Source organism: Ananas comosus, linkage group 7 (assembly GCF_001540865.1).
Source record: "Ananas comosus cultivar F153 linkage group 7, ASM154086v1, whole genome shotgun sequence".
NCBI classification, from domain to species: Eukaryota; Viridiplantae; Streptophyta; class Magnoliopsida; order Poales; family Bromeliaceae; genus Ananas; species Ananas comosus.
In genome coordinates, this window is record NC_033627.1 from 11,623,686 (window position 1) to 11,644,743 (window position 21,058).

General features: G+C 33.4%; 1 protein-coding gene across 4 annotated transcripts in view; it reads left to right on the forward strand.

Moving 5' to 3' along the window:
- LOC109713013 (serine/threonine-protein kinase STY46-like) overlaps window positions 5,716-21,058 on the forward strand; it is a 54,552-nt gene continuing 39,209 nt past the window's right edge. For all 4 annotated transcript variants that reach the window (XR_002217024.1, XR_002217023.1, XM_020236925.1 and 1 more), the window contains exons 1-6: window positions 5,716-6,180; window positions 7,020-7,134; window positions 9,298-9,389; window positions 9,534-9,650; window positions 10,597-10,651; window positions 10,962-11,072. Coding sequence is in view for 2 of the 4 variants with exons in the window: in XM_020236925.1 (XP_020092514.1) it covers window positions 5,972-6,180; window positions 7,020-7,134; window positions 9,298-9,389; window positions 9,534-9,650; window positions 10,597-10,651; window positions 10,962-11,072 (699 nt within the window). In the remaining 2 variants the exon portion in view is untranslated. The remainder of the gene's footprint in view (window positions 6,181-7,019; window positions 7,135-9,297; window positions 9,390-9,533; window positions 9,651-10,596; window positions 10,652-10,961; window positions 11,073-21,058) is intronic.

Genomic DNA, 21,058 nt, shown 5'->3' on the forward strand with positions numbered 1-21,058 from the left:
TTTTGGAGGGACATTTCTGATGGCAAAATTGAAAATATAAATAGTTTTCTAACGGTAATAAACCGGAGGGACATATCTAAAAATATTAAGACTTTGAACTTTATGGTATCGTTTAGTTCGGGGATAAGCAAAAAGTGGCTATTCCAGGAATAGGCATAAATTAAGGTAAAAGTAGGGACTAGATCAATTTTGCGTTTAGATGAAAATTGGGTTATTCCTGGGAATAAAAAAAATAACGTTTGGTTAGGTAAGATGGAATAAGAAGGATAGTGAGTTTTATAAATAAAAAGTAATGATATTATCGTCTTATTATATTTGAATTTGAATTTTTAAAATTTTAAATTTAAAATTTAAAATTATAAACTTTAATTTTGAGATTATAAATTATAAATTTTAAAAATTTAAATTTTTAATTTTTAAATTTTAAAATTTTAAAATAAGAATAGGGTGGGCAACCAATTAATAATAATAATTATTATAATAAATTTAATAATTTTTTTTAAAATTCTACTTAAACTTAAATTTAATAAAAAGAATTTATTATAATATTTAAATATAATTTATTATAAATTTTATTATAATATTTAAATATAAATAATAATATGTATTAATATAGTACAATTAATAATTTTATAATAAAAATAATATATTATAATATATAAATATTATATTTATATAATTTAGTTTTAATTCAATTTATAATTTTAATTAAATTTGAAATTAAGCATTGGAATAGTACTATTTCACGAAAATGGTGGAATAGAAAATTTTTTGCTATTCTGGGATAACCGGGAATAGCAATGTTTAACCGGGATAAAATATTCCGGCCAAATTTTATCCCGTTTGGCAGAATAGCGGGGATAACTTTCGTTATCTCTGGCTTATCTCCGAACCAAACGCGGCTTATAGGAATATATTTGTAATTTACTATATTTGCAGGTATCTGTATGCAATTAACCTTATTTGAAAATATCAAGATTTTACAAGAACAATATACAAAAGATGAACTTTATAGGAATATATTTACTAAAAATAATATTATCCCTTGAATAAATAGAGTTTACATTATACACCTTAACTTAGTATACGTAACTAGCATGGATTAATTACTTTAATTTAAGTAGATAATGAACATTCTGGAAAGTAACAAAATAAGTCAAGCAACTGACGGGAATGATGGCACGTTCCACCACATCAAGAACCATGCATGCATGCGGCATGCCCATGCTAATAAATAATAATAAATAATAATCTAATATATTATATACTAAAATGGAACTATATTGAATAAGCTTTTATTTGACTCATAGTTTGTTTGGTCTCTGCAAACATATATTATTCTTACAAAAGTTCTGATAGTTTCAAATATATTTTTATTGTTAAAATTCGTTAGAAAATTTTAGTTAATCGTAAGTTAAATAGTTAGCCCTTATTAGTTTTTGACATTTTTATCTCTCTTATATTATACTGTTATGATTTTTGGAGAGATATATTTGTGATGGCAAAATTGAAAATGTAAACAGTTTTTTAACGGTAACAAATTAGGGATGCATATTTAAAAATATCAGAACTTTTATAGAGACAATTTATAAAAGTTGAACTCTATAGAAATATATTAATTTGTCATTCACTATGTTTGCAATATTCAAGTAATTCTCTATACGTATTTTATAAAAAAATATTTAAATTATTATAATTCAACTCAAATTAAGTAGTTGTAAAAGAAACCTAGTAGAAATACTATATTGCTATGATTTAAAATGCTCTTATTTTCATATTTAATGAAAGTCATTAGTGGTTCATTAATAAGAGGATATAAGTTCCGAACAAACTCCCAACCCAAACAACACAATAAATTATGTTAATTCAAATATAAAAATATAAAATATTTTTAAAATATTAAAAAATTTAAAATAATTGCCTCAAATGATTAGGGATGCAAACGGGGCGGATCCGGGGGCGGGAGAGTTTCCCCACCTCCCGCTCCATTTTTTATCTGGGCGGGGCGGATTCGGGGCGGGTTACTTTTCATTTTATTTTTAGCTCCCACTTACCGCTCCATTCGGGGCGGATCGGGACGGGAGCGGGACGGGAGCGGATTTTTAATGGATCGGGATAGATTGAAGGAAGAAAAGAGTCTCCCGCCTCTCGCTCCATTTACTTGGCGGATTGGGGCGGATTCGGGACGGGTTATATTTTTCTATATTTTTTGTTCCCACTTACCATCCCATTCGGAGCGAATCGGGGCGGAACTCTACCAACCCGGATCTATTTGCATCCCTACAAATGATACTATTTTATAAAAAAAATTACGATAAGGATAATCCCTTAAAAAAAATAAAATAAACAAATGAGCTGATGAGGCTGTGCTGTCCGCCTTATCTTTATCCAAGTATCTAACCCGCTGTGACGCGGAGAACCGAAAAAGCATATTCCCATTTTACACTGCTGACTGGATTCGCCATCCACGTGCAGTCTTTTCGATCTCTCTCGGCAGCCGTTTTTATAAGAGAAAAATGCAGAAAGACCCTTGACCTTTTGCATGTTTGTTGGCAAGTACATATTTTCCAAATTTTTATTAAATGGTTTAATATGTGGGAAGTGATATTTGTTCTAAAATACTATTTCCATTTGGATGCCATATCCAAACATTTCATAAGATAATATAAAAAAAGCGTAAACTTTAAATATCCCTCGTGGTTTCACACTTTTTCACTTTAGTATTCTGTGTTTTAAAGTATACCGAGTTAAGATCCTCTGGTTTCATTTTTCTTTTTTTATTATCCATTTCACTAATTTTTTTCGTTAAATCATTAACAAAGTTAAAATTAAAGGGTATTAAAATGAATATTCGATAAACCTAGATAGGATATCTAAATTTTTCGTATATAATTTAGGGAAATATTAACGGAAGAAAAAAAAATCGGTAACAAAGTTAAAACTAAAGGGTGCTAAAGTAAATATTCGATAGACCTAGATAGGATATCTAAAATTTTTTGTATATAATTTTATAAAATATTAACAGAGGAGCCGACGAAAAGAGAAAAATAAAACCATAGGGTACTAAATTGATACACTTTAAACCATAGTATACTAAAGTGAAAAAATGCGAAACCACATGGGTGGCATTTGAAGTTTTTCTAAAAAAAATATTAGCAAAGAAACTATTTAGATATTCACGAGAAGCGTGATGAATATATCAGAACAAATATTGCTGTCAATAACTAGTATTAAAGTGGAAAAAGCATATAAAAGCAAATGTTTTTTTGAGAGATAGGTAGCACGCTACGCGCTTCATTTATTTCATTTAGAAATAAACTTAGCTAGAAATGTGAATCAACTAGGATTTGAACTTGAGTCTCGGGTACCAACCACCAAACCCTTTGCCACTTGCTTTAGGGATGGTCCGTATATGAAAGCAAATGTCGTTTTAAAAAAGTGGTATCAGAGCGGGATAAGCATACTAGAGCAAACCCGAACCCTTTCAGCAAAATAAACCTATCTTAATTTTCTTAATCATGGTTACTAAAATACAATCATTATTGTCGCTTGTATTATATATAAACTTTGAAAACTTTAAAACACAATAATATACCCACAAAAAATAATAACAAATGTCGAAAAAAAATTCTGTCCATTCTTTACCCGCGATGCTTAATTATTATATAACTCGAAAAAATACGTTTTTTTGGGCTTTGAAGTTGTATAAAATTATGTGTAAGATATGTGATCAAAACGTCAGCTCAATTAGCAATTTTACACGAGGGGAGGGTAAGTTCAAAGTTCATATGAGTGTTTGTTAAATTGCTAAAAGTTTAGGTGTCTTTGTAATTTTTTTTTTGATTTCTAGTGCGTAAATTATATGGCATTTCTAAACTTTATTCTAAGACTTTCAAATTATAGTCCCATTAGAAAAACACAGAAATATATCCCTACACACTTTCTCTTCAAATCATTTTGGTTGAACAATATTTCAAATTGTTGCAGTTAGGCCATTAACCTTTACCGAGGTTTCAATTTACTCCCCAAGCTTCGAATTATTGTAATAAGATTCCTAACATCTTCTAACTAATTTAATTGGATACTTTTCAATTGTCATAATTTCTAATAAGTTGATAAAATTTGCCATGCCAGCAACAATACAGAACATACAAATTTTGAACAATGAGTTCTTATGATCAAATAATAAGCTTTTTTTCTATCATTCATGTCAGAAACTATCTGATACCTACGTAATGAATCTTTAAATTATATAAACTTTTACACATAACTATTTTAAATATTGTAAATAATATTTATTGGATTAGATTATTAAATTTCAGAAGTGGTGCATAAAGTGTACATATCTTAGAAAAAAATGTAAGAGCTTTGAAAAAGTGGTGCTGTAAAAGAAAAGTTTGAGGACTCAATTGAAACTTGGGTAAAATGTTAATGACTTAATTGCAATAACGGGAAAGGTTAGAGACCTGATTGAAACTTTGGATAAAATGATATATTTTTTCTTTTATATATACAATTAATTTTGTTTGGTGATATATAGTTGAAAGTGTTACAATTATAAAATCTTTTTTTAAATTTCTTGTTGTGAAAACTTATATTTTAAAATTTAGTAAGATTATTTTTTGAAAAAATACAGAAGAAACTTGATCCGTACAATTTAAATAATGGGCAAAGATCCACTAATTAATGTAACTGAACCCAATTTGCGATGGATAAAAGCAAATCAAAATATACTTCTTAATTATTCAACGGAATAGTACAAATTATATATTAAATGAAAATAAATAGAATTAATGTTTTAATATTGCATTTTCTTGCTACTTGTTATTTCTAAAAGGAACCGGAATAAAGTGAAACTATATAGATAAATAAAAGTAGTAAACCATTTACCGTTTAAGCATAGTTTTATAAATAAAAATTTTGAATGTATATTTTTATAATTAAGAAGTTTTGCAGGTTTAGTAGCCCAAAAACATCTAATATTGCAGTATATTATTCGGGTAGGAAGCACTATTTTTTATTTAAAAAAAACTTAAAAAAAGACTAAAAAGGTAAAAAATAGAAAGATAGAAAATTATACCAATTCGAGGCCAATTCGAAATAACCCTCTAAACTTTTCTTTAACCGAGATTTCTAAACTTTTAATTTTTTAAAATAAAATAATTTTAATTAAATAAATTAAAAATTTTGCCAAATTGATTGATAATTCTGCCAATTCAATAGTACATTTAGACTATATTATAACAGATGAAATCGTTAAAAATACGTCAATTAAAAATTAAGGGTTAATGGCATATGTGCGTCCATTCTTCTCCACAATCTCACGGCCTTTTCTTCCATAAAATTATCATTTTATTCTTATAAATAAAGATCACTTTAATTATATTTAATAATATTTTTTATTTTTGTGCCATTCTATAAGAATCATAAAAAACTAATTTTTACGGGGCATAATGGTCCAAATAGTTAAAATTCAGCATAGTCGTCAATATGTAGGAATATATTTGATAATTAAAAATGTGCAAGAATACAATAAAATTTATAAGGATAGTTATACAATTTTATAGCATTGTAGGGACATATATGAAATTCTAGCAAAATATTGAACTTGAGAGCCAATTTCTGAACGGCATATAGTTGAGGGGTGTCGACGCATTTTTACCAGACGCTTAAAAATGCACGTTCCCGTAACAAACAAAACCCCCTCCGCACGCTTCTCGTATTCCCTTCTCCCCCCATTCGCTTCTTCTACACAATCTCTCTCTCTCTCTCTCTCTCTCTCCTTTTTACTATTTTTTTTTTTTTTTAATTTCCCCTACTTTTATTCGCCTCACGAGGGAGCCATGGGCGATCGCGACCCCCGTCCCTCGATCCCGTGGAGGTAAAGCGATCGATCGAGCGATTCGGTCTCTCTCGCGTGGCGTTGCCCCGCTCCACCTCTCTTTCGCCTCTGCGGCGCTCGATCCCGTTAATGGCGATGGACGAGGCGGCGGCGGGGACGGGGGCGGCTTTGGCGGCGGCGGGGGAGGGGCGGGGGAGGCAGCAGCAGCAGCAGCGGCACAAGCTCGAGGTGTACAACGAGGTGCTCCGACGCCTCCGCGAGGGCGAGGGCCCAAATCAGGCCACGTCGCCCTCCTTCGACGACGAGCTCTGGGCCCACTTCAATCGCCTTCCCGCGCGGTAGGGTTTCCTCTCCTCGCCCCCCTCGCCCCATCTCGCATTTATCGATTAGGTCGGCCGATTTAGGTCATTTAGACCTAGATTAGGGTTTGTTTTATCTGAATTTACTAGAGTACGTGTTGTTTCCAGAAACTCCTTTGATTTAATAATACGACACTTTCTCTCTCTCTCTCTCTTTGTGGATTTCGATCTACGTTTGTGTTGGATTGCTGTTTCGAGTTCTTGGTTATCTTCTGTTACGACTCGGCGGAGAGAGAAAAAAAAAGAAACTTTTTTTTAAAGAAAGTAGTGTGGTCTCGTCTATTTTTCTTTTTAAAAATAAATTCAAGTGAAAATGTGAAACAACTATGTATGAAATATAGGTAAAAAGGGGGAAAAAAAAATAATTTTTCTTTCTGTAGAGAAAGTTAGAAGACAAAATCTTCTTTTGAGGGTAGTACGGAAGAGAAGCGGAGGGAAAATGACCTTTTCCTTCGGTTTGAATGGTAGAGGAAAGGAGGGAAACAAAAGAAAATTAGAAAATAACTATTTTACTCTCATTTGGATTAGAGAAAAAAGAAAGAGAAATATAGGAAAAATGATCTTTTATAACGGTGTCAATTTCTTTTCTCGCAAGAAGCTGAGAGAAAAGGAGAGAAAATTATTTCCTTTTTTCTTTTTTGTCACGAAAAAAAAGTAACCTTTTATTTTTCTTTCTCTTCTTTATGTTTTTTTCTTTCCCTCCTATTCAGTAGCCATTGGTAAATCAAATCCATTTGTGTGAATGGGTGGTATTTGCTTTCTTTTGGTTTTGCCCGCAATCTGTTTGTGATTTGCTTGTCGGTTCATTGATGTCGCAGGTATGCGTTGGATGTGAATGTCGAAAGGGCTGAGGACGTTTTGACGCATAAGAAATTGCTTGAGCAGGCGAGAGATCCCGCCAATCGGCCCGCCTTCTCAGTTCGTGTAGTCCAGGTAAAGGCCATGTAGGCTGCTTATTATTTTTGCATGCAAAATTGTACACCATGTTTTAATTAGTAAAGATTAGCTTAGTTTAAGACATGTTAAGAGATTGTTCACTGCTAAGAGGATGACATGCTAGGAAACCTCGTCTTTCAGTTTCAAGTTGAATAATCTTGTTGGTTTTGATTGATCTCATCAGAATGAAATGCATCATGCGTTGTTTTGTTTAATTGATTGTCATGACATTGATAGAGTAGTAGCACTGCTTCACTATCGTATTCTTTAACTAATATTAGCTACTACAGCTTGAACTTTTTTTTAATCATATAGCTAGTGTGGCATATTTGCAAGCAACTTTAAATATGCACTATTCCTCAGCTTCTTTGATCTCTTTAGTGTGCGTTTGGTTCGCGTTGTGTAGCATTACATGTTATTTCGACATAACTAGATATCTGAAATTTCTGAGTCATATTACTACTGATGTTGCATTACTACATTTGGATTAATGCAGTAATATAATGCTGGATTACAGTGTATATAGAATTACTATGTTTGGTTCATTTTTACAAAATTCAGTAATCTTGATAATAAAGTGTAGTCTATTCCAAAATTGCCCTTGTTAGTGATATTTGGCAATTTTTTTTTACAGTTTACAAATAATAATTTTTTTACTAAATTTTATTTAAAAAAATGTAAAATTTGAATTTAAATTTAAATTTTAAATTTTAAATCGGAGCAAAAATATAAAATTTAATATTTTAATTCAAAATATAAACACGAAATTTATAAATATAAAATTTGAAATTTAAAATATAAATATAAATTTAAAATTTAAATTTATAGTTTAAAATTTGAAATTTGAAAATTTAAACCCTAAACCCTTTAAAATTTGATAATTCAAAATTTTAACTTAAAATTTTAAAAATGACGTATTGAAAGAGTTTATGCGGTTGGAGGGGTAAACTTGTAATTTTACATAACATATAAGATGACCTGCCATCAGTAATACGAGATACCCACCACCCCCCTCGGTAATATTTTCGGAGTAATCCTACACCATTTGTAATGCTATATTGCTGATCAGATTACAGACTGGATGAACTAAGCGTAGTAATCCTGATAGGATTACCTATAATCTTGGCAAGATAACCCGAACCAAATACGTCCTTATAGTCATGCATCACCACGTTGATTATAACTCTCTGATTTTTCTTGTTTTAACCTCTCGTCTTCGTTGCTGTTGACATGCACGACATGTTTGGTTTGAAGGATTTGAAGCTTGGAATGAGAATCAGAATAATCTATTTCTACTGTCAGTGTTTGGTTTGAGGAATTGACATTCCGCTTCCCATTTCGGGAATAATCAAATCTCCAAAATGATTTCCTCCATGGAGGTGGGAATCTACGTTGCCTTCAGAAGGGATTCAAAAAGGAACTTTTTTGTAACTAACAATTATTTAAATTTAAATATTAAATCATATTTAATTTTAAATTATAATTTTATATTTGAATTTGAATTATGGATTCGAAATTCAAATTTAATTTCTTTACTTTTAAGTTTAAATTCTAATATAAGTTTAATATTTGAATTTCAACTTTGGACTTGAATTTGAATTGTAAATTCAAATTATAAGTTCAAATTGTGAGTTCAAATTTAGATTCAAACTTTGATTATGAATTTGGATAGTAAATTAAATTTTAGTTAAACTTTAATCTCGGTGAATTCTAATTTCAATATGATTACTATACCCATTCCTCTTATGAACCAAATAAGTTAGAGTTTTTGTCATTCCGTTTTCGGTTCCTGTCTATTCCCATTCCTAGTCCGATTTTGATTCGTATTTCCAACAAAACATGACTGCAGCGTGCTTCAAAAGTTCTTCCATCTGTCAGGGGCTAGTGAGCTGTAGATAAGTGTTTTTACAAATCATAGATTATGATATACCTATTTTGTTTTTTGGTGATGAGATCTCAATTAAGGCGAATTTATTTTTCATATTTCATTATAGATAAAGATTTGGAAGTTCTTTTTTCTCTATATGTTTGTTGGTTATTTTTGGGCTTTGCAATCCTCTCTTTTATATTCAAATGCTCTTTTTTATTTTGCTTTTTTGTTGAGGTGCTCAACTATGGGTTATTACAATCACATAACTACATACCTTATTTCTTCTGTAGATATCTCCGGTTCTTGATGCTACTAGGGCTGATTCTGTTGATTCCAACACTGTGGGGCAGGAAGCTTCTTCAAGCTACTTTAGCAGACAAAGGTTAAATTCGATTCTTCTTGGTTTTAAATAAATTAAGTTTTATATATCAAAGCAATGTGTTTGGAACTCATAAGACCATGCAATGTTACAGCGTGTAGTAACTCGTCCTCTTCATTCACCTCTCTATTTTTAAATCCTTACCAGTCACCCTCCTCCTGCTTTTGGTTCATCTGCAAATCTTGAGGCTCTTGCTCTTGAAGCCAGCATGTCTCATGTTCAAGATGGTGATAGTGCTACAGACGTTGTTCAACATTTTGCTAGGTTATCCTACTTTCTAATCATCTTCAGTCTTTCACGCTTGAATTCTTTTTTTTTGTGAAATAAACTAACTAAGATTAAAGAAACCTCATGGAATTTATCATTTATTTACTTTTCAGTGCATATCATCTTCAGTAGTTAAATTTTCATTTCTTTTTCTTATGAAGGCAGATTTTTAACTTTTATTTATTGGAATTTCGTTTTTCTCTTTATCTTAGAGAAAATTTACTATGAATATCATTATATGCTCTAGCTAACCTTATATCATGTATTCATGTTAGATACTTCCCAAAATACAATAAATATTACTGATACACATTTGCTTTTTTCATTTTAGAACTTTTTTTTGGGTAGTGAATGGCTACTGTCATGCAATTTGAATTTTTTAGGAACTTCCCTAGAATCTCATAACATACTAAGTGATTGTATTTCCTCAGGAAATATATAATTAAACTTTTAATAGAATAGGCCAATCTTCCAATCTGGACTTTGTAAAGGACTATTGACCGTTCTTGTAATGGACGTAGAATTCATGGCTCCAGAAAATCCAGGTGTGTTAACACTAGTCATGGTTCCTGTGCTTTTGCTATATCTTTAGTCTTTACCTTGTTATTATACCTCTGTTGTTTTATTGTATTTTTTTTCCTATTCATAATTATTAAATTCCCTCCTTTTTGTGCTTATCATATATGTTGTGTTATAATTTGCTACTACCTTGAAATAGGTGTTTATTCTATGATAGTTTAAGAAGTCCTTTGCTTCGAACATCTATGAAATCTTAGGTTTTGGCATTATTTAAAAGACCCTTTTCATTCCGCCAAAGTGATTATCAATATTAAAACACACATAAAAGATTACATCATTAAAACTTTTTAACTTTTCAATAGTTATTGTTATGTGAATGCTTGCTTAAGTCATTTATGTGACACATACTTGGATTATGTTACAGGCCAATGCATGAAATTACCTTTTCATCTGATGACAAACCAAAGCTTCTTAGTCAGGTGAAACAACTGCTTCCATTCTACGCACCATATCATTATTACGGAATAACTTTTACAATTTATGGGCATATTTTCAATTTTCCCTACTTATGTCACTATTTTGTTAGAACTATATTTGTTTCTGATTGTAGACCTTATATCTTCTCACAATCCTTATCATTCAAAAATTATTTCCATCCTCTGGGCATTAGAGAATCTTGAATGTGATTATGTTTAGGTCTTCCAAAGAAAAGTTGCCGCAGTTGTGACTTATTCATGGCTTATTTTGTAAAAGTGACTTGTCATGGTTCTAATACCATGATATTTCCAGCTGACTTCTCTACTTGGTGAGCTCGGTCTTAACATTCAAGAAGCACATGCATTCTCAACAAATGACGGCTACTCATTGGATGTCTTTGTTGTTGTTGGCTGGCATGATGAGGTATTCTCAATGCCTAAGATTGCTATTTAGAGTCCTGTGAATTTTGCTTTTAGTTTTCGAATTTTTTCTTATACCTACTTTCATTGCAAACTTGACCGGTAGCATGATTGAATATCCTTTTGTTGTATTGCATTCATGGACAATTTTTATATATTAACCGAGTTTCAAATAACGGTAAATTTTGATTGTTGTTTTTTATTATTTACCTTCTTTGATTGTAGGAGAAAAACTTTATTCAATGTAGTCATTTACACATTGAGTCAGATCCTCAACCGTCGGTATAAGATCAAATAACCTTTATTTAAAACATTTATACTTAATGCTAACAGAAACATGGATGGTTACGTAGCTTCCTAATGACATGATTAAAATGTACTAGTATATTTTGTAAGCCGTAACATATAAGAAGTGAAGACTGGAATTGTTGGTTGAAGCTAGGTTTGTTGCAGTGATTCCGTAAAGCACTTTTCATTTTAGTTTGTCATTCTTAAGTCTTTGAAAATGTTATGTTCTTGTACTTCATCATAAACTCTTTCCCTTTTTTTGGTTTTTTGGCTTCAGCTAGTGCCTTGGTCTTATGGTACTCATACAATGAGATATAGATTTTTCCTTGCTTTCTTTGACTTTAGACTCATAAAGAAACAACCTAATGTAAATGCTCAACCGACGAATCCGTTATGATCACTTTTTTACATTTTCTCACTTTCTGTAAGAATCCTTTCTCTTTAGGATAGATTAGTCACAGTGTTTTATAATCATAATATAATTAATTTTCTTCTTAAGTCGTAATGCTATTTTTGAATCTACTCTAGTTTGTTTGTTTAGCAACACAAACATTTAAGGCTTAGTTTGGTATCGAGGTCTATCTAACGCTATTAGATAGAATGGAGTTAAGAAAAAGTATATAGGGATATGTTTCTGCGTTCTCCGATGGGACCGTAGAAAATATATCGCAACCGACTAACCGCAATATGCGGAACGCAATATTACGTATGGAAACAAACAGGGTATTTTCCCATCGTCGTTTCTCACCGCACGTAACGCAATCTCCTCGTAATCCCAAACGAACCCTAAGTTTCTTGATTAATAAACTCTCCCATTTGATATTTATGTGTTTGTATCTGCTAAACATAATACCTCATCATTGTCTATTAGCTGTTGTAGGTAGGGGTGAAAATGGATCGAATAAATATCCGACCATATTTGCGTCTGTATTTGATCTCATCTGCATCCAAATAGGAAATATCTGGATCCGACCAATTTGGATGCAGATATGGTTTCACAGAGGGTACAATTGCCTAGATATCCAAAAAATCAGATACGGATCTTGATTTTCGAAAATTTGTATATGTTATTAATTTAAAGTATTGTGGGAAAATAAATGTAATTGTTGTCTAGCTCAAATGGTAGAGGGCTTGTTTGGTGTGTGGGAGTTATGGGGTTCAATTCCTTGCACTAAGAACATATTTTTTTAAATTGTAATAGTTATTTAAATTTATAATATATTTAAATTTAAATTTGTATTAAATTATAAATTTAAATTTAAAGTTAAAATAGTGATTCAACATTTAAAATTTACTATAAGTTTGATATTTGAATTTAGATATAGTTTTAAATTTTTACTTAGAATTTCATATCTAAATCTAAGTTCAAATTGTGGGTCCGAATTTGGATTCAAGTTTGATTACGAATTTAAATAGTAGATTTAAATTTTACTTAAAAATTTATTTTATTGAATTTCAATTTCAACATGATTTAAATTCTGAATTCAATATATTATTTTGAATTCTTGAATTAAAAGTTAAATCAAAATTTATATTTGAATGTGAATCAAATTTTCATTAGAGATTTGTATACAAACTATGAATTCAAATTCAATTCAATTTTTTAAGTTTAGACTTGAATTTTATAATTTGTGTATGTAATTTAATTCAAAAAATTAAAATTTTGAATTGTGAATTCTATTTTAAATATTCTAATGGGCAATTAAATTTTCTTAACCATACAACAATAACGGTTACTTGTGATTCCAATTCCTATCATTAACCAAACAAATTAGGAGATTATCCCATTTTGTTTTTCATTCCAGTCTATCTGATCCTATTTCGATTTCGATTCCCATTTTGAACCAAACATGCCCTTAAATTTTGCTGAAAATGAGAAATTGGTTGCTCCTTTGAAATTCGGACAGAGAGGAAGTAAGATCTTGTTGACAACTCGAATGGGTTCAGTCGCGGATATGGCGGCAAAAGTAATGAAATGCAAACGGGAATCATTAAATCTAAATGAGTTGGAGGAGACCGACTGTATGTCGCTTTTCAATAAGCATGCATTCCTCGGTGTGAACCCTTATGATTATAAAAACTTGTAACCGATTGGTCAACATATAGCAAAGAAACTTGGAGGATGCCCATTGGCAATAAAGGTCATGGGAGGAATGCTGAACTCTTGCATGGACTATGAATATTGGAAGAAAAATCTTGGAAGAAGACATCATGAAATTACAGCAAGGAAAGGATGACATCATGACAGTTTTAAGATTAAGTTACGACCATCTACCCACATACTTACCACTCTGTTTTAGATCTTGTAGTATATTTCCACAAGATTATATGTTTAAAAGGAAAGAGTTGGTCTATATGTGGATAGGTTCAGGTTTGATTCCTCAATCTATTTGCGGCAGGCAAAGGCCAGAGGATATCGGAAAGGAGTATTTAAATCTTTTAACGAGAAAATCATTCTTTACTTACAAAACCAATGATTATGGGTATAAAATTTCTAAACGCTATTTTATGCACGATTTACTGCATGACCTTGCACAATCAGTTTCTCTAGGGGAATGCATCAGAATAGAATGTGATGTTGCAGGAAGTATTATTCCAAAAACCGTTCGACATTTTTCTGTTAAAATGGTCAATCTTCTTTCCATCAGAGAGATCTCCAATCTTAAGAACGTGTGCACTCTAATCATTTTTGTTAAAGAGGATAATAAGCATAATGCAGATCATGCACTTGAATTTATTGAGGTTATAAAAGGGTTTAAAAAGTTACGCTTATTGATCTTATATGTGAATTTTGACCCTTATAAACTGCCCGATGCACTTAGTAGCTTGATACACCTCCGCTACCTATCTCTTTCACTATGGAAAGGTGTGAATGAAAGTATTGAATATGATGGCTTAACCAACTTGGTCAATTTGTGTTCATTAGATGTTCCTGATTGTGTGATAAAAAATATTCCTTAGATTAGCAAACTACCCTTCATCCACAAATTTAAAAAATTTATTGTCCGAGACGAGAGAGGTTACAAAATCAGTGAACTACAGAACCTTAGGGACCTTCGTTACCTATGTATTAGGAAACTTGAAAATATGAGGACTTCTGAAGAAGCTATGGAGGCCAAGTTGAATGAGAAAGAATATGTTAAATCACTATCATTGGAATGGTTTGAAGACCGCTCCAATAGTGCAGAAGCGGATGAGCAGCTCCTCGATAACCTCTGCCCTTATATCAATCTCAAGAAAATGCGCGTCGAACAATACCAAGGTGCTAAATCTCCATGTTGGATGACAAATCTATCTCTTGTCAACTTGACATCCATCGAACTGAGTGATTGTAAAGGATGGGAGCACCTTCCACCTCTTGGGCAGTTTTCTTCGTTCCAATATCTTCATTTGTCAAGACTGCATGCAATAAAGCAAATAGATTGCTCATTCATCAGAAGCAGCAGTGGATGTGCCTTTCCATCGTTGAAGGAGTTACTGTTATGTGACATGCCTAACTTGGAGGAGTGGATTGGAGTAGATGATGGGTGCATGTTTCCTCAAGTTCATTATATGGATATCACTGAATGCCCTAATTTGAGGGAAATACCTATTCTGCCTTATGGTCTAAGAGACTTGCATATTTCTAATGTCGGATTGACCGCTCTTCCAACAATAAATCAGGATTACGCAGGCAACAATGTAAGTGCAATTTGAAGTTTACCCTTATATCAAAACACCAATTCGAATTTGCATGGTTGTGATTGCCCGGACTTAAATATCTTTTACATCTTTTCTTTCTTGCAGCAGCAAGAACATTTTCAGGCTCTTGAAAGCTTAGTCATCGAACAATGTGAGAAGGTCGAATATGTTCAAACAGAGTTTTTTCAAAAATTCAACACCCTCAACTTGCTGTGCATAGAAAAGTGTCCGCAGTTGACAAAACGTGGGATCTCAGACATCCAACTGCCCTCTATACTCAATCATCTCACTATCGGGTCATGTGGCGACCTTGAGGTGCCATTGCTCCAGTTATTACCAAATTTAACCTCTCTTTCTTGGTTGGAATTAGTCGATTGCGCAAGCATAACATCCTTTCCCCCAGCAAAAGTGTGTGCACGGTGGACGATACTTTCCTACTTAGAGATAAAAGAACTGCAAAGAACTATCATCATTTGGTGGGATACAAGCTCTTGTATCCCTTCGTTCTTTAGAAATTAGAGGGTGTGACAAGCTAATTGAAGTTGCCCTGCTGCTACTGCAGCCTTCGTTCCCAAACGATGTCGGCCAAAAAAAGAATGCAGCGGATTGCTTTTTGAAGAATGGTGAACTATCAATTGACCACCATGCGCTCCTGCTCATGGAGCCATTGAGAAGTCTCTCCTCTATCAGCGGTTTCACTTTCTCTGATGCTTCACACCTCACTAGCTTACCTGAGGAATGGCTGCTGCAAAATTGCGCCGCCCTCAAATTTTTACGCATATGGAATGCTATTCTCATCCGGTCACTTCCGGATCTGCCTACTTCACTACGTACTCTACACATCTATGGGTGTCGCCCTGTGTTGAAGGAGTGATGCCAAGAGAATACAAGCCTTGATTGGCCCAAGATTGCCCACATCCCTAATTTGAAGATTGGATAGCATTTGCAGAGGTGATGATGATGCATATTGCATGTTTACTTTACCATCCTTCATCTCGCCCCTACTACTCTCTGCAATTAATGCAATTCATTTCGATCTTAATGAACTACGTCTCATTCGATCTTAACTAACAAGGTTATCTCATTTGTTTCAGGATTACTCACCCTTTTTTTTTTTTTCGAATAATGCAGCAGCAGTTAGGTTCGTTTTTAATCAGCGTCCTCAATTAGAAATTTTTATATTTTGTACCCTTACTTTATGGTTTGGATACGTAATAAGGGAATATAGCGCTAATTGCGCCCTATAATTAATACATGTTGCTCGTTGTACGGATTAGTCTTGTAAAAAAACAATGCAATGAATATACTCCGTCTTTTGTTTCTTCACGGGTTTCTTCTTCCAATTAGACGTTCTTTTGGAAGAGGAAGCCCGCTCCACAGCTAGAACCGTGCCTTTTGAACATTTCAAAGTCCCCTCTGTTATAACCGACATGTTCAATAACTCTGCGTTAGTGCAGTCAATTTTATTTATATGGTAGTTTACAATAAACTGTCCATATGATTCAGGAAGGGATTGTGGGATCAGATCAACTTGTAATTCCTTGTCCATTTTCACGTCGAGCTTCTCAAGCTCCTCGAGGTCTTTGATCATTGTCAAACAATGGTCATGAATAGACTGCCTTTTGTGCAGTTATTGGATGGTTTGGTAATGTGAGGTTTTCCTGGTCGAGAACATTGCAGAGCTTTTTGGAATTTAAAACTATTTTTAAGTTCCTTAGCCGGTCTTTATAATTAGTTCCGGTTAAGCTGTATGTTTCGAGAATACGAGAGAAATAAATTGGAAGCAGACATTTGCTTTGCATAGAGTAAAGATTCAAGTTAGATATTTGTATTTGTTTTGAAAATTTGTTTTAGGAATTTTAAAAACAAATTTAGCCTCCTACTATTTTCTCGAGTCTCTTACACTTCTCGGGTAGAGAAACGGAAACCCAACGCGACAAAAGGTTTCTAGTGGGTACTGTGATCCCACCAGTTTAACGTACCCCCTCACCTAACAGTTATTGGTGATATGCAAACCGACGAGTGGACAACTCTTGTCCAATACTTCTCAAGCAAATTGCAGTGATCGGTCTCTGAGTCCTATAGGCCTCACCTGACAGTTATTGGCCCTATTCCTTAATTAAGTCAGACCCACCGTTCAAATGTGTAAACAAAGCCGTCATTGGGCCCCTCACCTGACAGTTATTGGGCCCAACCCCATCTTTACTCCGCAATATCTCATGCTAATAGAGTGGCTGCGCCTTCCCGATGCAACTAACCACTGTAACCAGCCGTGCCAATCAACACCAGAAAAACGCCCGCACTTCTACAACGGCGGAACACCGCTCGACTTAATATTTGTGAGGAGATTAAAATTTAGGTCTCAAATTTTTATTTTATTTATTTACATCTAATGCAAATAAAAATAATCCGCGCATTAAATTGTTTGATCAATTTGGATTTTTCGAATTAGCCAAAAACGATCTATAAATCGTTCTACCGGCAAAAAACGGTTTAGAATACCTAAATTCATAATTTTAATCTTAAAAACATGAGGATGGCTCTGATACCTATAGAGGCCGGACGCGTGTGCGGCTTCAAGAGAGCCCAATTTTACGATCATCAAATAGAGGTGAAAATCTATCCGCGAAAAAGGTAAAGATTCGATCTTGCTTTTCTCCTTTAATCTTAAAGAATATGAGGGATTCTAATTGCGTGGTTTTTGAGATTGGATCTCGAGAGTTTTCAAAATCAAATTTGTTTGATTTCTTTTCTCGGTGTGTTTTTACCGTACGCAATATTTGATTAAATTTAATAATATAAAAAATGCTTTAAAATTTTTAGAATAGAATTATAATTTAATAAAAAACAACGAAAGATAAAAAAACTATAGAAGAAGAAAATTTGTTACATAAAAATGGGACCCTTTTGTACCCTCATTTAGGGCATTCTTTACTAAAACAGACGATTTCGTTAAGTACCACAGTGCCTTAACCCCTTTTCAGCAAGTCCATATCTTAGTCGATATTTCTCGTCCTCTAAGGCCATTAGAGGAGAGGGATACACACCCTTTGCATAACTATACATTACAAATTTAAATGGTCGAGATCGAGGGAGGAGGGTTTTGGGCTAGAGTTAGAGCTCGACTCACCTGACGTTGACGGCGAGGGCGAGGGCGAGGGCGGCGCGCCTGCGGGGCTTGAGGTTGGAGCGGACGTAGTAGGTGAGGTCATTGTCGAAGATGCCGTATCCCGTGCCCACGGGCTCCTCGGGCAACGCCTCTTAGAAAATAGAAACTAATGAGTCGGGAAGTCGAAACAACGACGTTACAGAGAAGGAATTAATGAGAGGAGATGTTCGGTTCCTCATTAAAGGGACTTTGTGCTTCTCATTTGTTCTTGGGATTGCCCCACCCGTCTTGTTGTTAGCATGTAATGACTTGCGAGAGATCTTCTGTTCGACGTCATTCTCGCTGGAACTGCCCGAGGAACAGAGGTTGATCACTTTGCGGCGCCGATTCCCTTCATTTCTTGTCTCCGCAGGAATTGCACCGTCCCCTTCTCTGGTTTTGCGGGCATTCTTCTTCACAAAAAAAGGAGAGGCTTTCTCGCAACCACTCTCGTCGTAGATTGCGACTTCGAAGGAAGAGTTTCGTTTGCACGTAAAAAACAGAAGATCATTCTCCTCTATCCGATGAGCGGCGATGAACTCCGTCCAGCCAGATTGGAGAAATATGTTATCCTGAGATTTTGTCACTCCAATTGTCCATATGTTGCCACGAGGAGTCTTTAGATCGACAACATTGGATATTTGTCCATTGAAATTATCCACAAACTTCTTCGGTATGCTCTAATAAGATTTGTAAAATAATCAACAGTATATTGTCATCAGTAGAATTACAAATACAGTAGTACTAATTAGTATCTAGTAACTCACATATTTTTCTTTTCATAATAATTATTACAGCTGAAAATACAAACAAGAATATTATACTAAAAATTCCAATTTCTTTTCAAGGTCGATCATCATCATGGTCCTAGCTGTGAAATTTTTGCGGAGTTTTAAAATTTGAAAGAACATAATATAGATTTAGGAACCATACAGGAGATGCAAATGACTCTGATTAATTACTAAGTAACAAAGCATTAATGCATCTTATTTATGGTTATATATGAGGAGAGTTTTCTTACCATGCATTTTGTGAAATCCTCAACCATAACCTTAAAAAAACGCATCTTGTGCTCATCCAAATGATTCCAATAGAAATGCTCCCCCCACTTTTCGCACTCTTTTCAACTCTTACCACAAATCTTCTTCATTTGGAATCAAAACCACACCTAGTAAGAAAATAAGAAGGATCTTAAAAAAAAAAGAAAAAAGAAAGCAAGAACTGGAAAAACAAATTAAGTCCGCAACTTCAAAAGGCTTGCTATGCTTCTAGAGCAAGAAACCATGCACATTAACTAAGGTGAAAAAGAGAGAGAGAGAGAGAACGATATTAAAAAGCGTATCTCATAATACCAAATGGTTTCCACTTCAAACCCCTCAGAGAGAGAGAGAGAGAGAGAGAGAGAGAGAGATACGAGGGTAGGTAGGAGAAGAACAAAAGAAGCTTTAATATAAATGGATGTCTTAAAACTCTATTTTTGTTTCCACTTTTTAGTACTGTAGCTCATATGCCAACAAAAGCTCCCACTGTCTCACATAGCGCTTCCTCCACATGTTTTTTACTTTTTTTTTTTTTCTATTTCTGGAATGGTGGGGAGAGTGTTGCGTGCTTTTGCAGTAATGTGTTTTTAGGGTTTTTGTCTAGGACGAATTTACACCAAAATGGAAAGTGCAAAAAGTATGGCTAGGTACGCAGGCAAAAGAAAGAGAAGGATGCATGCGATAGTCTTTTGGTGGACGGGGTCCACCGCGTCATCCCGTGAACCGTGCTCATCTAGCCGTTGATCCGACCTTTGCGCCGTGTGATTGGATGGAGGCCTAGAGCGATGTTTTAGAAGGATGATCTTGTACACCCGGTGCACGCGAAGATTCGATTTTCAAATCTTCTTTCTGTTACAAAGCAGGGAAACGGAGAAAATAAAATCCAAAATCCCTAAACCGAAAAAAAACATTAAAAAAAAAAGAGAGAAAGAAAATATGTTTTTATCAATCCTCAAATCTAAATATCTAACCATTAAAAATTAAGCTCAGAAGTTCGTACATAACAAAAGAAAAAAATCGAGAAAAACTTGGAACAAAAACAATCACCTAAATCGCTTTCTCGAATGTGAACTCCCTATCTATACAGTGATTTGATTTGATGGGATATTATATGTTACCTACGCGGGTTTTTTTGAAAAATCGATTTAGGCTTCCTTTGGTATTGAGGTCAATTTAACGCTATTAGATATAATGGAGTTGAGAAAAAGCATATAGAGATATGCTTCTATATTCTCCGATGGGACCGCAGAAAATATATCGTAATCGACTAACCGCAATATACAGAACGCAATATTACGTACGAAAACAAACGATATTTTTCCATCGTCGTTTCTCACTGTGCGTAACGCAATATCCCCGCAATCCCAAACGAAGTCTTAGAAGATAAAATGTGGTGTACCATTTCCCATGCTTAATCATACTCTTTTATATCTATCAACTGCTGCAAAATTTTTAAATAAATAAAAAAAATCTAAACAAATATACCAAACGAAATTTTCATGAATTTATCTAAACTTGTTAAGGGACCCGCGCAATGCTGTGGGTAGTTATTTTAAAATTTAATTTTGAAAATTAGTTATAAAAATAAATTTCAGAATAATTATGAAATATTACGGACAAATTACGAAATAATTTTAAATAAATGCAGCTATCTTTCCTAATATAGAAAATATAAGGAGCTCTCTCAACAATAAGATATTTTGAAATAGTTCTTCAACTTTATTAAATATTTTATCATCTTGTTCACTTTTGTTTGATTTGATATTACTAATTTTGTAAGGTTATCTATAATATTTCTAATATTTTCAGGGGTGCGAATGAAATTATCCCATA